At 41.6% G+C, this 18,214-nt stretch overlaps 1 protein-coding gene across 7 annotated transcripts in view; it reads right to left on the reverse strand.

Annotated features, from left to right (window-relative positions):
• The window catches only part of tle2a (TLE family member 2, transcriptional corepressor a), a 41,541-nt gene extending 23,327 nt beyond the window's left edge, over positions 1–18,214 (reverse strand). For 4 of the 7 annotated variants that reach the window (XM_078259072.1, XM_078259071.1, XM_078259069.1 and 1 more), the window contains exons 1-2: positions 17,675–18,214; positions 7,949–8,136 (exon numbers count right to left, since the gene is read on the reverse strand). In XM_078259072.1, the coding sequence (XP_078115198.1) occupies positions 7,949–8,136; positions 17,675–17,698 (212 nt within the window). In that variant the 5' untranslated portion in view covers positions 17,699–18,214. The remainder of the gene's footprint in view (positions 1–7,948; positions 8,137–17,674) is intronic. The other 3 variants (XM_078259073.1, XM_078259070.1, XM_078259068.1) reach the window with 2 other exon arrangements.

The following is an 18,214-nucleotide window of genomic DNA, read 5'->3' on the forward strand; positions in this document are numbered from 1 at the left end:
GAACACACACACTAATGAGAGCCTACAGACAGTGAAGCATCTAATTAAGATCCTGCACTTTGTAGAAATGTGCCGAGTGCCTTTTTTAGTCTTCATGTTTGAAACAGGATACTGGGTATTGTAAAAATACCAACTCCTTCCTGTTGAGTGTTCGTTTTTCTTAATACTTTTATTAACACTATTCCCTCATTGATTATTTTACTTGAGGAACAAAGACATTTTAAATTTGTCTTTTCTATAAAACATTTTTGTTTCGGTTGTTAAAACGGTGTTCACAGAAATATAATTCAAAAGAATATTGATTTTCTTTCCACAAAAAGGCATAAGTGTGAGCAGGACTGCAGAAACTGAATTATTCAATGAGTTGGTGCCAGCTGATAAAATAATTATACACTTCTTTAAATGAAAATCAGCTGTATAATTTTTCTGTAAACCGTATAAGTACAGTGCTTTTCCCACAAGTGTTGGGCAAGCGGCACCCCAAACAAGTTAAGGAAAACAAGTCAAAACTTCTCTTTCCACCAGCTAACTGTGTGCCCGGTCTAAACAAATACACACTACAGAGCAGAGGGGGATGAAGGGTACAGCTCTAAAACTCGACACGTTTTGAGAAGTGATGAGTTTGAGAAGCAACTGGAAAAGTGTGTGAAGCACTGAGTATCCATGACCGACAAGTACTGAAATCTGCCATTATATGATTGGTCAGATTCTCAGTTACGTTTTTATCGTATATTTTCTCATTTAAAATCATAAATTTAGTAACTTTGCACTGTTCATTTAAAACAAGTATTGTGCTAAGAAAAACACTGATGAAATGTGTTATTGTTAAAATTAAAGGGTTTTGCAGAGAAACGGTAAGTAAAGGGACGGTATCAAATACAACAGTAGTGAAACTCATGCATCTAAGGCTAAAACTAATTATTATCATCATCATCATTATCAATTAATCTGCTGTCTATTTTCTTGATTGATCTCTTAATAATATGGACTGTGAAATGTCAGAAAACAGTGCAAAATGTCCATCAAAAGTTCCCAAAGCCTGAGGTGACATGTTGTATTGTCTTACAGTCAACAGCTCAAATCCCAATCTTAAATGATATAAAACAGAGAAAAGCAGAACATCGTGACATTGAAAAAGCTGAATTTATTACCCAAATCTTTATTAATTCAGTTTCAAATTAATTAAAATGACCAATTGTATCAGTGCTACATTTCACAGCAAAAACATACATCCTGATTACATTGTTATCATTTTCAATGTAAAAACATTTCCAGGCAAATCACTCAGCACTAACCATTCTGATCCTTAATAATGCTGACATGCTGCTACCAAGTCTGGTTCCACCATCAATTCAGAACATAAACTTGTTCTGCAGTCTGGAGCCCGTCTTTGTCTTGGCAAACAAGCTTCATAGCTGAGACAAATGCTATACAAATACAGAGCAACCAGCCAGTAAAGAACACACACACACACTGATAGGAGCCATGTAGCAGCTGCACCGGTGTCGTGCCTTTACAGTGTCAGGACTTAGCCCGCCAGCCTCCAGGTATGAGACTGTTCACTTTACATCACATTAACTATTGATCAACCTTTCCTCTCTGCTCCACTGGAAAAACATTCAGCTTTTCTCCCAGTCTCTACTAAAACACACCCAACCACCGGGGACCCACCTAACTCGTGCCCGTGTACGCTTTCTCTCACACACACACACACACACACACACACACACACCCCATCTCTGCTGCCAGACTCACTGTAAGAGCTGCTTTTTCATAAGTGTTTGACACGCACACAGAATTAAAACAGGGACAGACAGGCAGTTACACAGAGGAATCCTGACTATTTATCTAATTATATCTGTATACACACACAGCCTTTCTGGATACATGTACTCTGAAGATATTCTGACTCAACTCTCTGATCCTTTATAGCCACCATCAGATCTTTATTCAGTGCAGTTTAGACACAACATGCATTTCTATTAGGAGTGGAAATTTAAAGTGCTCATATTATGCTCATTTTCATAAAATTGTATTTAGAGATTATATCAGAATAGGTTTACATGGTTTCATTTTCAAAAAAAACACCATATTATTGTTGTACTGTACATTGCTGCAGCTCCTATTTTCTCTGTTTTAGCTACAGAGTGAGGCATCTCACTTCTGTACCATCTTTGTTGGGAGTCGTACATGCGCAGTACCTAGGTCAGCACTACAGTACAAGCTAGTCAGAAGCACAACACAATAAAAGGAAAGGGAAAAAGCATAATATGAGCACTTTAATGTTGTTAATGTTAAAACAGGTTACAGAGTTACAGACTAACCGACGAAATAAAAAAAAATTATTTTAATCATTAAACCATTATCAAAATAATTGCCAATTAATTCTCTGCCGATGACTAATCAATTAGGTCAACTAATCCATTCAGCTTTTCTATTATTATTTTCATTAGATGATACACCTATAATGAAAAGTGACTATCACAATTTCTGAAAGTTCAAGGTGTAAATTGTTTGTTTTGTCCAACGAACAGCACCAAAGGCAAAGACATTCAATATAAAACAGAGATATTTAAAAAACATTAAACAGTGTGTGTGGCAAACACTAGTGCTGTGTAGTATTTGGGCAGAGATGAGAGGCTCGTAAGTGACAAGTGGCAGCGTCACACACACACACACACACACACACACACACACACACACACACACACCACTAATCCCTTCCCTCCGTCTCTTTCCCGCCGTCTAATCCAACATCTATCAGAATCCAGCCACCTTCGCTGCAGACAAAATACACAACTAAGCCCTGCTATTTCTAGAGAACATTTATTTGCGTGTGGAGACAATTGGGGAGGCCCGTACATGTGTAAGTATGTGTTAAGCACATGCATCAGATTGGGAGTCTGCCTGAAAGGGTCAGTGTGTTTGTGTTTGGCTCTGTGGGCGTTCAGGTCATGTTTTCCGTGCAGTGTGAATAGTGTACAAGTGGGTCTGATTACATGAAGGTGAAGCACACCAACCAGATTCAGAATCATGTGGATCTGTGCTCTGACCCATCTGCCCGAAAGACTAAGCAAGGCCATTGCTAATCCAACTGACCACTATCTGTCTGGACCTCTTCAAAACTGACTTTTTTAGGTTACGTCTGGAAAGCAAACCGTCCATGTAACAGCTTCTGAGAGTTACACAATTATGGAAACAAATCAAGTGGGTTTATTGTGCCGCTTGCGATGTTAAAGGGTAACTCCTGTTTTTACAACATAATGGTGTTTTTTTTTTTTTACCTCAGAGTAGCATATGGCTCAAGAGAAGTTGACATACATGACTGGGCTCCTTGGTGATTGCCATACACACAAACAATAAAAGCAAGCTAAAGTAATATGTTTGCCATCCATATTTCAGCTGCAAGCATTTAAAATTACATCAGCATATGACTGGGCAATAAATCAAACATTTGTCCAACATTAGCCTATAAACTGAGTTGCCACGTTATTAGGTACACCTAGCTAATATTTAGTCTAAACAACACCTCTCTAAAACTCCAGACAACATAACCTTCATGGATGTAGGATCTATTGCAGGACTGTAGAGGGCATTACTTTTGGCTAGGTGTACCTAATAAACTGGCAACTGAGTGTATGGTTAGTATATGCAAAGTCGCAGAACAGAATCAATGTCCAATGCAATCTCACTGTTTTGCTTTACATCAGACAAAACTCTTTAAATGTAGAAAAACAAAACTGTAAACTTTTTTTTTTTACTTCAGCAACAATTTTCAATGATAGAGGTTCAAAATGAGTTTGTTCAAAATCAAAAAGGCAGCTGTATTGTTGTTGCGTCTCTAAAACACAACATGTTTACTGTTTACTTAATGTCATTCCAATTAACAGGCCCATCCCTACCTGCCAGATTAAACATTCATCTGACAGATATGTAAAAAGATGTCTGACAACATCTGTTCCATAAACTCTTGCCACTGTAATGAGCTATGGTTACTTACTACAGTAGGTTACAGTGAATTAATATCTATTAATATGCTTGTGCTCAGTCAGTGCGTTTACATGCACAGCAGTAACCAGGGTATGTTCTTACCTTGGTTAAGTGAATAACCAGGTTATGCCAGTTCTCCCCGTATACATGAGCGGGAAGGAATGGTGAGAATGACAGGAGTAACTCTACCTCCGGTACAGTAGGTGGCTAGCCTGACGAGCCAGCCCCACATCAAGATGTTGGGTCTGGGAACTCACCATTGGCAGGGCTCAATCCGAGGGGAGGGATAAATGGTTGTCTTTCAAATTCCCTCTGCACGCAATAGGATAGCGCTACAACCAACCAGAGCAACACTAGCTGATAGATTAAACTTTTGCCGTATCCGGTCGGCAAAACTCCGAACACATCTTCCTTTTTTAAGAATGACTTCAGTGCTGTTCTTTGTTCTTTTCTCAAAGAAAAGCTTAACTTCAAGTCTTCCAGAGTCGCGGCTAAAGCTGATTCGAAAGACCGCTGCTGCTGTTCGCCAGCAGCAGCCATCTTCTTTGTTTTCAAGTAGCAGGGAATTCACACAGAACCGTTGCAACTCTGCCGTCATTATGTTAAGCCCGCCCACCAACTCTATACACGATGCGATTGGCCTGACTAGAGTTTGGTTTTTCCAGCTTGCAAGCCAACGGAGAGTTGCTAGACCCACTGGCTGCAAATTACATTCGCTGCCGTTAGGTTGCGTCTAGATTTCCAGGCTAGTAGGTGGCACTCTGCCAACGCACAACTGACTTTTTCTTCTGGTTGACCTATGTCAACATTATACTAGAGATGTTCCGATACCGATACCAGTATCGGTTATCGGCTCCGATACTGCCTAAAACGTTGGTATCAGTATCGGGAAGTACTGGAGTTTATGTACCGATCCGATACCACGTAATAAAGAATAAAATAAGAATGAAAATCTACATTCTGTTCTGTTCTAACTGACTGCATAATAAAAGAAAGTTCTGTGGCGTTCATGTTTCACAAAGAGTTTAACCTGAGCCAGACCGACAAAGATAGAAATCATATCACATCCATACAGGGATAGTAGTATACAGATGTTAAAACATAATAAAATATATGACACACTGGTATCGGCTCGGTACTCGGTATCGGCCGATACGCAAGTTCAGGTATCAGAATCGGTATCGGGAAGCAAAGAATGGTATCGGACCATCTCTACATTATACCTGCCTTTCAATTAGTAAAATTTTACAATTTAACTTAATGTTTCATTTACGCATTCTTGTCACAGCATAGGAACGCACAGTGTTCAGGCCAGACGACTGACAACTTGTTTGGCTGATTAGAACGTTATCTGTAACCAGTGTCGGGTGGAATTAGCAAGCTAGCTAGCTAACTCACTAACTAACATTAACGTTAGTCAGCGGCCACTGATCGGGTTGCTCGGTCCCTCCACTTTTTTGCCGAGACACAGCGTTGACAGCCCCGGAGATGGACTACCGGAGTTCGCTGCTACCTCAGCGGGGAGTAAAACAGACTTTCTGCCGATGTCCTGCTAATTCGGGCAGCGCTGTTTTGTTGTATGGTGTCATAGCAACGACAACTACTTGCAGCGCTAAAAAAAAAGTGAGGAGGGGCAGTTGAAGCACACGCAGACACTTAAACCGATCACAGCCCGGTTAAGGCTTAAGGTCGATGTATACCATATGTCAATGGTGTATACATGCAGGGATACCCCGGTTACTGAAGGAGTTCTCTACCTCTGTTAACCGGGTTATGAGAACTCCAATTTTAACCAGGATAAGGTGTTTAACGTTACATGGCGTTTGAGATATCGGGGTATTGCTTTAACCCGAATATAATCGTTTTTTTAAACGGCATGTAAACGCACTGAGTGTAGGAAGGTTGAACAAAGCTTTCCTGGAAACCTGAACCAGGCCTGCTAAAACAGCACGCTGTGGTATAGAAACTGGAAGATGCCAATGGAATCACAAGCTCGCTCTTGATCTCTCATCACTCATTTATTGTTTTTCTGCTCACTAGTCCTCAGCACCCGTGCTTGGCAAGAAGGCGATGCTCCAGGTGTATTGTAACACTTGGTGTAACGTTGAACGGCTGCTGCCAGTAGAGCTGATCACACCGTCTCAACCATCAGATTCAGGGGTGACTCATGTTCCCTGAAAGGCTTATTTGTCTAGGTGAGTGCTGCTCAAAAGCTGGTTCACAGAAGCTCTGCAAATATTTTTGTGGGGCTTTTTCAAAAATGGTCGCAGTGTGATAACCTTGGATTTTCCACTGATACGCTGAGTACACACAAGACATTCTCTCACATTAAGACAAAAGTCAATGTGCATCCAGATGACCAAGATATCAAAAAGGACAGGAAAAGACTGAATGTGTTAAGTATCACAGCCTCTGGCGTTGGTTTGGTTTGTGTGGTACGACTGGATAATAACTTTTTTTCCCCCAGGTGCTGGCTAAAAACATTCTGCAAAAAAAGATGAAAAAAATAATTTTATCATACAAGGACATGACAACATTTCAACCACAAATGGTGTTCCGCAGATCATTTTGGTCGAAACATTTTCATTTCCATTGAAATTCCATTGACAGGAATTGGGAATAGATTTCAGTGTGATAGTGAAGTAATTTTTAGTCTTAGGTCGAGACAATAAAACAAATGATCACTCAATAACTCACTGTCCTAAATATAACCTATATTGAAATGTTCATGAATAAATCTGCAACAACCAGTGACATGTAGCCAGAAGTTCCACCAACAGATAACAACAAACATATCAGAAGTGAGCCAACATGATAAAGTAAATACTAATGTATTAGGTCTTTCAGTACTATTCGAGCACGAGCGTGCACACACACGCGCACACGCACGCACACACACACACACACGAGGGGCTCTGGCCAGGGGTACCATACAAAAGACGTGAAACAGAAAGGGAGGGAGGGAGGGAAGATTCTGGCCGGCTAAATCAAAGCAGGATAAGGGGAGAAGAGTGAGGGGGGTCGGGACCCTGTGAAGGTGTGCCACAAGAACAGAGAGCGGAGAGAGAAGACTGAGACTCCACAGACAGCCCAAATCCCACATTTAAAAAGGCATTCTGGGAACATTCCTGCACATCCAACACACCATACAGTAATGCAAAAGAAGATGCCTGCATATTTCTCATATACTTAAACTAATGCATGCATGTATGTCTTAGTGTTGCACTCTCTCAGAGATTTGAGTGTGTGTGTATGTATGTATGTGTGTGCATGTACATGTAAGACAGTAGAGTAAGCAAGGGCAAATAAATGACGTGTTGTCTGGCAAAATAATTAAACCACAACTCCATGCAAAGTCCTCTGGCAACACACTGCACTGGTCAGTCAAATACACGTAGGTGCACATTCCTGGTAGATTACTTTGTGAACGGGGGAAATTCCACTGTTTACCACTCAGTCGTCCAGATGGAGCTTAAAATGATTGTCTCTGTGATAACTTTACAGAGCTGTAAAATCCTGTCTGAGTATTATAAACCACTGTGCAGTGTTCTGATAATTCTGAAAACTCATGGATGTATTACCCAAGCCTTCCTGGATCGTATTTCATCATCTCACCTGTACCTGACGCGTTATAATGGAACCCACGCAACTTCTAGGAAAGGCCCGCCCTTCAATAGCATTCACACACTACTATTGCCAGACGTCCATGCTTACGCAAGGTAACGTACCCTGATTTCTTCAGGTCCTATCCCCTGACCAATCGGCTATCCTAACCTTAACCACTCAAGGTCAATGCCTAACCCCAACCAATCGAGCTGCTTCATAGGGCGGGACTTTCCCTACGAGTAAGTTACGTGGGTTCCATAATAAAGCGTACCTGACGCAACACAGTGCCTTGCATTTTTTTTCACACGCACACACACACACACACACACACACACACCTCCGAAACACCCACCTGTGGTACTGGGTCTGGAGAAACTGAAACTCCTCCTTGATGCGGTCCAAAGTTTCTGGATAGGTTAGTTTCAGTGACTGGGGCGTCCCCGATGCTGCTGCGGCTGCTGCTGCTGCGGCTGCCACCACTGAGGCCGAAGACCCCGGGGGTGGCTGCAGAGGTGCCTGAGACGAGAAGAAGACAGCCAACTTAGGGGGTTTAATAACAGACTTAGTAGTACAGAATAGTTACAATAATTCTTGACATCTGCTTCCAAAATTGTGTCAACATCTCAGGGCCAATGGCTGAGTAATTTCTGTATAATCTGACTAATTTCATATGGTAAAAGAAAGGCTTTACTCAGTTTCTTCAAAACTAAGAAGCTGCACCTACAAAGACTATTACAAAACAACCACAAGAAACAAAGATCTATATGAGCACCATATCTGTACCTACATGCCTGTATGTAACTATAGTGAGGGTCTGTCTATTACAGAGACACTGACATCACCAGCAGAGAAAGATGAGAATGGATCTTGGATGGGAGAGATACAACAGCTTCTTAGCCAAATGAGCACACTTTGTTTAATTGCAAGTCTGAGTAGAAGAAAGAAATAAAGAAAGAAATAGAGCGGTGGAAGGGATAACAGTGGGGGGAAAGGACCCCATCATGGCTGAAGACCCCTCCCAACCCTGTGCTTAGTCTCCCATCTCTGCAGGGTTCAGAGCAATTAGGGGACTACAACCATAGGGGTAATGCTGCAGGACAGGCAGACAAAAGGGGGCTGAGAGCTGGACTAGGAGGGTGGTGGGGGCTGTCCGTCTGTCAGTCTATTTGGCTCTCTGTCAAAATAACAGAGTGCAGAGGCCAATGGGGCCTGGGGACAGCCGGTTCACAAGCTTCATGATGGTCAAGTACAACAGTGAGGTTAAGGGATAGCCACGTACTGTATTGTTTTGGAAAGCACAGACTACTTTTAATATGGCTCTGTTAGTTTATTAAAGGCCATAGTCTTGTCCTTGACTGAAACACATTTTGCACTTTTTTCAGCCTGTGATGGGAGGCGTAAAGAGAGAAGGAAGATTGTGGGAGGCCATAGATAGATATAAGTAGGACTGCTAAATCTGACAAAACCCTCAAACAGCAGAGCAGATTTTAGCGTTGCATTATCTCAAAGATGTTGAATTTCTTACAGATCAAGTTGAATTTTTACAGATTTGTAACATTTGCCTATAGAATTTCAAAAACAAATGATGCTTATGTGGAGTGGACACTGTTAAAATACAGCCGCACCTGCATTCAAATTTTTACCTCGGACAGTCGTGGAAAATATTTCTCCAATGTGCATCTTTAACTTGTAGTCGTGTAGCTTCGTTTGATGTCCTAGACATCAACAACGGCTGTCACACGTTTAATGAACCACTTAATCACATCACCCAACTCCCAATGCCAAAATGAATGCCAGGGACAGTGTATTTAAAATGTTCAAGGCATCTGCATGTTGTGCCTACACAGCACCTAGAGTTCATACATGTATGTGTAAGGAAGGAGACATGTGCATATACAATGTGAGACGTACCAAGGGGGAGAAAGACATGAAAAGAAAACGAGGAAGGTGTTTCATCGGGTGAAACATCAGAAGAGAGGAAAGCAAATACTGAGGAAAGAGGAGGGAAGTGTGAAGAGAGAGAGAGAGAGAGAGAGAGAGAGAGAGAGAGAGAGAGAGAGAGAGAGAGAGAGAGAGAGAGAGAGAGAGAGAGATCTGAGTTGAATAGAGGAGAGGTTGAAGAAAAAAAGATAAGAACGATGGAAAGATATAATATGTGTGAGACTCGTTAAGTGATATAGTCGGTAAAGTGCAGAAAGGAGCAGGAGAAAACAGAATGTGTTTTGAAAGGAGATCGACATAAGAAAGAAAAGGGAAAAAGAGACAAGAACGGAACAAAACAGAAGATAGGAGAGGGGCTGTGGCCTCATTGTTCCTCTTTCTAACAAGCTGCTCTCAATCTGTCGGCCAGATCCCCCTTTCTAGAGCACACACACACCCCTTTTCCTTTATACACAAACCCGTTACACACACACACACACACACTCTTACTCTTTAACATTTTTTGTGGTTTTCTATTTCAACATGTGGACAGAGAGGATAGGGAGCATCTTCCTCAGAAATGGAGGCATGGATGAGGCAATAGAGAGTTGGTTTTTATTTTCTGATGTTCAAGAGAAAAGGACTTTTTTTTTTTTTTTTTTTAGGTAGTAGAAACCGCCGTCTCTCTGCTGGCTCAGCCACTCAGGACCTTACGCACAACTCCAGACTGCTGGTTAAGTTTGTTGTTATGATGATTCACACCAGACTAGACTGGACGCACAAGACAGATGTGGTCTCGGAAACACAGGCAAAGCATTGATCCTATCCCTGCATACATAACCTCTTTCCTACTACTTACATTTCCTATGAACCATTGCTATTAGTCTGTCAGGCAAACAGCTGAGCAGGCTTTAAAGTGAGAGGTCGGGTCGTCAAGCTGACCTGGTGACCTCTGGGAATGGATCTAGGCTGGGAGCCTCACCTGATAATCCTACACTCAGTTATTCCCTCCCTCTCGGCCGTGTCCTGGCTTGAGAGCAAACAAGAGACACGCCGTCTGCCCTTGAACAAAGCTTACATAGACTGAAAATCACTGTTACACAATTACAGACTAGATCTTCCTGTGGCTCATACAATCACAAAGTCAGGTTCTGTAATACTGGGGAAAGATTGCATGAGGTTGGGCGGCATGAGGAAGGAAAGATTTTCTATGATATGATTAGAGATCATCTGATTCTCATCTGTTTAGATAAATCAGTGGGGAGGTGTTTACAGGCCCCCAGACGTTGTGACCTTTTCTGCTGCAAAAAGCCTGTTGAGAAAAATTAAAGGCTAAAGTTAGGGGGTTTATGGCCACCTATTGCACAAGCTGAATGACAAAAACCCAGATATGACCCTGTTACATCAGATGTATGGGCACGCAGACACATGTTCACACTAATCTCTCTCTCTTAGCCCTTGAAAAGGCCTAAGTCAATTGCAATGATTAAATGCAGACCTTATGATGAGGGGATGAGAGAGAGCGTGAAGGAGTCATCTATATTTAAATCAGACCTCACATCCCTTTAGTGAGATAGGAAACAAAGATGTTTTAAACATGCTAACTGGGTGAGAAACAGCTAAACACGAACCATAGCACTATGCTAGCAACATAACAGATCATGCCCTCATGTTATATGCCCTGCACATGCATCATATCCAAGGTGACATGAAAAAACCCCATGAATGTAAAGTCATATACACAAACGGACGTATACGCACAAAAAAACAGCATTCACAGACAATTCTGATGTGAAGGGACCATTAACAGTGTGGCATTCCCTGAATGAAATCATTCCTGAGTTGAGTAACCACTAATTACACCGCAAGCAACAAACCACTATGACCTCACATCCTCGCTCTAACCCGCTACCCTCAAAAAAACATGTGCACACGCACACACAGACGAGACAACACGCCCACACATGCCCACTACAAACGCTAAGTGGATGTGTGCACGACTAGGTTTTCCACAAGCATTTACAAGCACACATGCACTTTATTGTATTGACACATGTAGCTCCTACGTCAAATATCAATGAAATCGGCAAGAAGTGTCTCAATCCTTACAAGCCACGCTGAACCACAGCGATACATAATTTGCTTATGGAGCTGAAATGGGGCCATCAGTGTTATTATGTGGTTGTTTGACCATAAGACTATTAGGTTAACTTTAAAAGAACCCTCCTGTCTTCTTTGTACGTCTGCAGGGGATGAGGGGAGAAATGGGTTTCTCTTGGGTTACTTCTTAAATTTTCCTTCCCTTTTGCAATTTTCACCACTTAAAATGTGTTTTTCACATGTAGCAAAAAGACAAGATTCTTGCAAGCTCTTTTATACACAAAGTTCCCACTACTTTGTTATGAGTGGTTCCCACGTTCTGGTTTCTTTTCTGCTACGTTGCCTTCATTATAAATCCTGGACACTGATTGTGGCCAGCTTTGGCCAGAGAATCTAGCTTATACCAAAATTTCACTGGTAGCTAAAGAAAGTTTAAATTCAACGTGAAATAGTCCTGTTCACACAAAAACAAGACTAAATGCAGACATGCTAGCAGGTCTGCGAGACTGTACTTACTTACACACAGTGGTGCTTTAAGATAAATGTTAACGTCAACATGCTAACATGATCACAATGACTATGCTAAGCAGGCGTAAATTTTACTGTTTATCATCTTAGTTTAGTGTGTTAGCATTCAACATTAATTAGCACACAGAGTACAGCAGGGGCTGATACTAAATGCCATTAGTTGTACAGGTATTTGGTCATAAACCAAAAACTATTATGCAGATTTGAAAAATGTACCTAACAATGGCACTATGAAAAATCAGGGGGTCACAGAAATGATTTAAAATGATCATTTTGAGAGGAACATGAATGTCAGTATCAATTTTAATGGCAATCCCGCCAATAGCTGTCAAGACATTAAAAAAAAGAAGTGAACCTCATGGTGGTGCTACAGGAAAAGCCAATTCCTCTGGGCACCGTGAATATCTTGTATTTTATCTTAATCCAGCCAATAGTTGTTGAGATATTTCAGTCTGCAGCTGGAACAGTTTATTGCCATCCTTCGAACCAGAAATGTTTGGATTACAGTTTCGTATTTGTTTAATCAGAGCGCTGTCTCTGTCTGTCTCCTTTAGCCGGGAAGATGCTGTGCTGCTGCCTCCCTTCATATAGCTCGGCCCATTAGTCAGGCCACTAATTACACTGCTTACCCTCAGAGTCAATCATCAGAGTAAACACCCACCAAGCTCTCTCTTTCCCTCTCTCATCTGACCAAGGACGCAGTGACAGTAGGTCTAAAATCCAGAAAAGTATTTCTGAATGTGTATCTCTGTGTCCTCCCACACAGAGCCATGAAAAAAAATGTACCTAACAATGGCTCTAGATGAAAATGATCATTTTGAGAGCATGGAAGATTTAAAAAAAAAATATATATATATATATATATATATATATAGGATAGATGTAATTTTTCTATTTTGTATTAAGTCTGTTTGCTGTTTGTTACTGTATGTTGAAACGTTGATGCTGCTGACTTGGCCAGGACTCCCTTGTAAAAAAAGATTCTGAATCTCAGTGAGACTATTTCCTGGTTAAATAAAAAAAAATAATAAAGAAATGAAACATGTCAATACACTGTCCTTTCTCAAAAGCGTTTGATGGGAAAGCTTCAAATGCAAATTATTCAAACACAACTCTCAACATTCAGCGATGATTTGCATTGTTAAAGCGGCTTGCGGTGGGGAAGAAAAGACAGGTTTATGGCCCCCACCTCCAACCTTCCATCAAGTGGCTATCTGCTTGGCTCTGTGCTGGAGAAACGCCCTGGTAATCTCTCAATGATTCCTGCACTTAGAGGGGAGGGGCTGCCAGGCACCTGTTTCATTAGCACCACACATCTTTCTTCCTCAGTTTTCTCCCCCCGACCCCTCCACATCCTCATTCCTCTCTCCTTCCTCCCGCAAGCCTCGTTATTCAAATCCCCCTGCTGTCAGCCCACATTAGCGAAGCGCCACAGTTTGCCTGTCAGCTGGTTTAATTGCTTGAGGTGCCTTCTTTTATTAGGTAACCCCCTCAGCTCATTTGTTCGTTCCACCAAGACACACCTTCACAACAGCTTGTGTAAACTTGAGATCCATTCCGCCTCTTTTCCTTCTGCCTTTTCTTTTTCTCTCTCCCTCCTTCTCTCTCTGTCTCCATCTAATCGGTGGCTGAGCAAAGCAGGCGGGCTCCTGATCGATAGCCACACTCTCACCACTGGACAACAGTGGTGATAAAGAGCTAAAAGCATGCTAGGAGCTTGGAGAATAGATGCTTGCTTGATGCTAGCTCTAAGGACAAGGAGAAGGCCTCAACTCAGTTACTCACTAAGTACTCTCCCCACAACAAGTCTCCTACCTTAATTATGTTCACCGACTAGATATTCATTTAGAAAGACCACCTCCTTGAAGGGGTTGGTATGATGAGGGGAGATTTAGGCAAGTATTTAGTTGAAAACACATTTTTCCTTAATCAATTACGTGTCTTCATTTCACGGCCCCCAAACTCTCGAAAAGGTCCTACCATCACTGTTGACATTTTGAAACTCAACTGTGAACGGTGTTAAGTTTCAGCTGTTAAGTTGGCCCAGGCTTTGTGGCACTGCCATGAGTACAGTGACATGATGAGGTCCACATGGTGTGATGGGAAGTCACCAAGTACTTAAATATCAGTTAAAAAAAGCATCAACTGGCACCACAGCATCCAATTTGTAATATGGCATTGATGCTAGGTTTGGTTTTGGATTACATATTAACTAATTACACAGCTTAGGTGACACTAACCCATTATAGAACTAAGAAAAGGTCTTAAGTGCTGGAGTCTGTAGTGTGCCAAAAGGTTCATTTGATACATACATGACGAGAAACATCTCTGACTTTGGAAATGCCTCTGTACAGTCCCTGGAGACTGTGCCACATAAAGTGAGCTTTTCAAGAGTCCATTGGGACAATCAAGGGCAACAGCCAGACAATAAGTCAAATAAATCCATTTTAACTGTATTATCTGATCAAAACTTGTTTGGAAGAAAATATTACTGCCAACACAGCCAAGCTGTCTACAGTGTGTACCAACTAGAGCTGTAACAACTCCAAATTTTACTGTACAATTAATTGTCTCAGAAATAATTGCTATTAACAATATAATTGTCTGTTTCAGTCCAATTTAAAAATATTTATATGCATTACTTTTGCAAACAAATTCAAGTTTTGAATGAATCCTAGGATACATCTTTTGGTTATATCACTCTTATGTGACCCAGATAATTCAACGACACAGGTATAAAGTAAACCACGCCTCTTTATTATCATAATACACTATTTTTTCTTAAATGACCATAAAACTGACAATTACCATAAACAGTCATACCCCTTAGGACCTTAGCTAATGTTAGCAATTCATTGTGGTTAAACAAAGAAACGGCAATTATGTAAAAAAAAAAAGCCGTAATAATTGTTACAGGCCTAGAACCAACAACTACAGCATATATAGAGAAGCTCAAACTAAGAACCAGGAGAGAGCTCTAATAAATGCTCAAAATGGACAGTTTGGGTAGCAACCAAATTAGTGGTTTGGATAATGTGCCCAAACAGGTCGACTTTGGCAACAGAAAGATCCTTAAATCTACTTTCTCCCAAAGCAAACAGATGGACATTGGACACCTTTAAAGTGAGTTATAGCAAACCTGATAATGCCACCATTTGGTCTAAAATGTATTTTATGTCTTAGTTGTGTTATTTCAAGTGGGTCAAATGTGTCATCATTACAAGCCAACAAAACAAATTTGGGAGTTTCGGATTTTAACATAATTTTATACTCTGCTCTGATATTTTTCCTTTCTTCTTTTTATCCATTTCTGTCTGTGTCTAGTACAGCATAGCCGTGAATGTTTCGGTTACTGTGGCAGATCTACAAAAAAACAAAAAAACATTAATGATTAACGACCACCAGCCATCGTGCCATGTCCTATACACTTCTGATAGATAGATAGATAGATAGATATACACACACAGACACACACACACAAATGGGCAAAATCCCAAAAATCATCTGAACACATAGAAGGGCCAGAAGCATGTTCAAGAATGTTTCTATGCTGTGTTTTTGTAATGTGGGCACCACCGCTTCATTACAGTGGTGCACACAATTGGATTTTTAATCTCTGGTGAGGAGAGGTTCAGTTTAGGTATGCACTGCATTTGGTCAGTACACTAGCAAGCTATAAACATGTATGTTTAACAACAGGCTACCTGGCAAATACCAGCAACAAAGTCTCTTGTTTCGGATCTAAAAATGCACCCAAGTGTGAAATTAATGTAGCACAATTCTTTATTATTATTTGATAAAAAATATATATTTACATTTGCTAATATGGGTCATGTCATGTTTATATATGGGTCACATCCTTAAGCAGCAGACCAGGTTGATGACAGGTTACTGCTGGCCTAGCATCTCAGAGATTAAACAGTTTGCTGGGTTGAGTGGCCCTTCGCTCCGAGGTGCAAACAAGAGCTGCTGATGGCTGGAGACTTTCTGAGGACAGGTGTCTCACGTGGTACTGTTGAGTTCTGCGGAGGTTTGAAATGAAGCAGGACCGCTGGCCTAAACATTCCACCCAGACCCGCCACAGGCTGCTCCTCTCACCCTGGGACACATGCCCATACATTAAGATGTGGTTTGGAGCTCTCACAGGAACACAGTGAGGAGAGGCTAGATGAGAGGGATTGGGTTTACAGTGCAAACCACAGACCCACAGTCTGCCTCCTGCCCTGCCTTCCTGCATTCAGCTATACTACATACACAGCTGTTGGTGTGTGTGTGTGTGTGTGTGTGTGTGTGTTTCAAAAGAGGGGACTCACAAGATCCCGTTATCACTCTAAGGAAGTACAGGCTGAAATGATTCAAGTTACAATGCTAGTTGCAATTTAAGTCTCATGCAAACACATAAAAGCTACAAAAATTAAAACAATGTTGTTTGGGGTCTTTACCTGCCATCATGAATTTGTGAGAAGATTTAATTAAAGTGGCATACACACATTCACATGAAGTTATATTTCACAGTTTGTTAATCTGGTTTCAACGCATGTCAACACACTGTCAGGGGCGGGGTGCAGGGTGGCATGGCTGAGGGATGTAGATGAGGGTTAGGCAAATGAGCAGGTCTTAATTGATACTTCACACAGCTGGAGGACCAGTGTTTATGTATTTCAGTCTGCTCAAAAGCTCTCCACCTAACTCGACTAAAACAAATTAAAGCCATGCAGCATGAATTTCGATCCTAACCTTGCAGAGATCCATCTCAAAACACAGGCAGCGTGCCAATTTCTTTCTCATTTTCACAGCCACATTATTAGCCCTTGTAGAGGACTTTTGGTAATCGCAGTTAGCTTCTTGAAAAGGGGCAGCTTCTAGTTTTCCATCCATCAAATCAGTAAATCAGTGGGGTATGAGTCTCACTTGATATGAATGAAAAGAAATTAAAAAGAAATGCAGATTTCTTTCTTTTTTTTAAACAATGAGTGGCACTTGAGAGGGTGCAGACCATTGAGTGAAGGTGTCAACAAGCCAAGCTGACTCACTCCCCTCCTCCTCACAACCTGTGAGGAAGGGACAAACAAACACACACTTCATCATCTGGGTCAACTCCATGGGAGTATGGGAATAGAAGGAGGCTCCGTGTTTCTAAACTGGTGGTGGCCAACAAGGACATGAAATTCACACACAAAGACACGCAGCAAAGTTGGACGTTGGACTAAACCCCTACTGACAGCAATTTGCCTGAACTTCATAAATGCAAAGATTACACAGGGCGTTAATATAAAGACAAACAAGAGAATATGTTGTAGCTATGTAACAGCCTATAGTATCATAATTCTCCCACAAAGGAGTCCCCGGAAATACACAGTAAGGATGACAAAGAAACAATTTTGGCTTGTACTTTCGTATTGATGCTCAATACGGTTTTAAAAACAACCTGGCGTTTATAACACACACGTTTTTAATAGAGCTTCCGGATATAAGACAATAACCTCGTTAAACGCGTGTAGACGGTTACATAGTAGCGTAGCCTACTTACCGGTGGTCGGTTTTGAGGAAACATTGTAGCTGCCGACTTGTGTGCCTCCGTGTGCGTTTTTTGTCCTTCTTCTTTCTCGCTTTTGGGGCGGAAAGCTTTGTCGAGAAATACGAGCAGCCGATGTACTATTGTTGGTCTCAGAGAGGCATTTGGCCCGGTTTCAAAGGTAATGGCAAAGCTAGTCTCGGCTCGCTCATTCCTTGCTTCAAGACTCCTTTGTTCTGGGTTATATCTCCAACCGCACACCGCACCGCACTCGACGTGTAGTGAGGACGGGGAGAGGAGAGGAGAAACACCCGGTCCAAGGAAGCCTTCTTCCAAGTCCTCAACTTCGCGCTTCCGCCAATTGCAATATCTGAATTGGGTTCTCTCTTCGATATGTCTTCGCCGTCTGTAGCATAAAGACCAGGGGGGTGGGGGGGGGGGGGGGTGGAATGTGGTTTGCTTGTGGCTTCAGAGACGGACACACCACCGGCACATTCAATGCAGCCGCAGCCTCTTTTGTCTCGCTCGTTGGCCTGCACTCTTTTCACACAACAC

This window comes from Sander vitreus, chromosome 9 (assembly GCF_031162955.1).
Source record: "Sander vitreus isolate 19-12246 chromosome 9, sanVit1, whole genome shotgun sequence".
Taxonomy (NCBI): domain Eukaryota; kingdom Metazoa; phylum Chordata; class Actinopteri; order Perciformes; family Percidae; genus Sander; species Sander vitreus.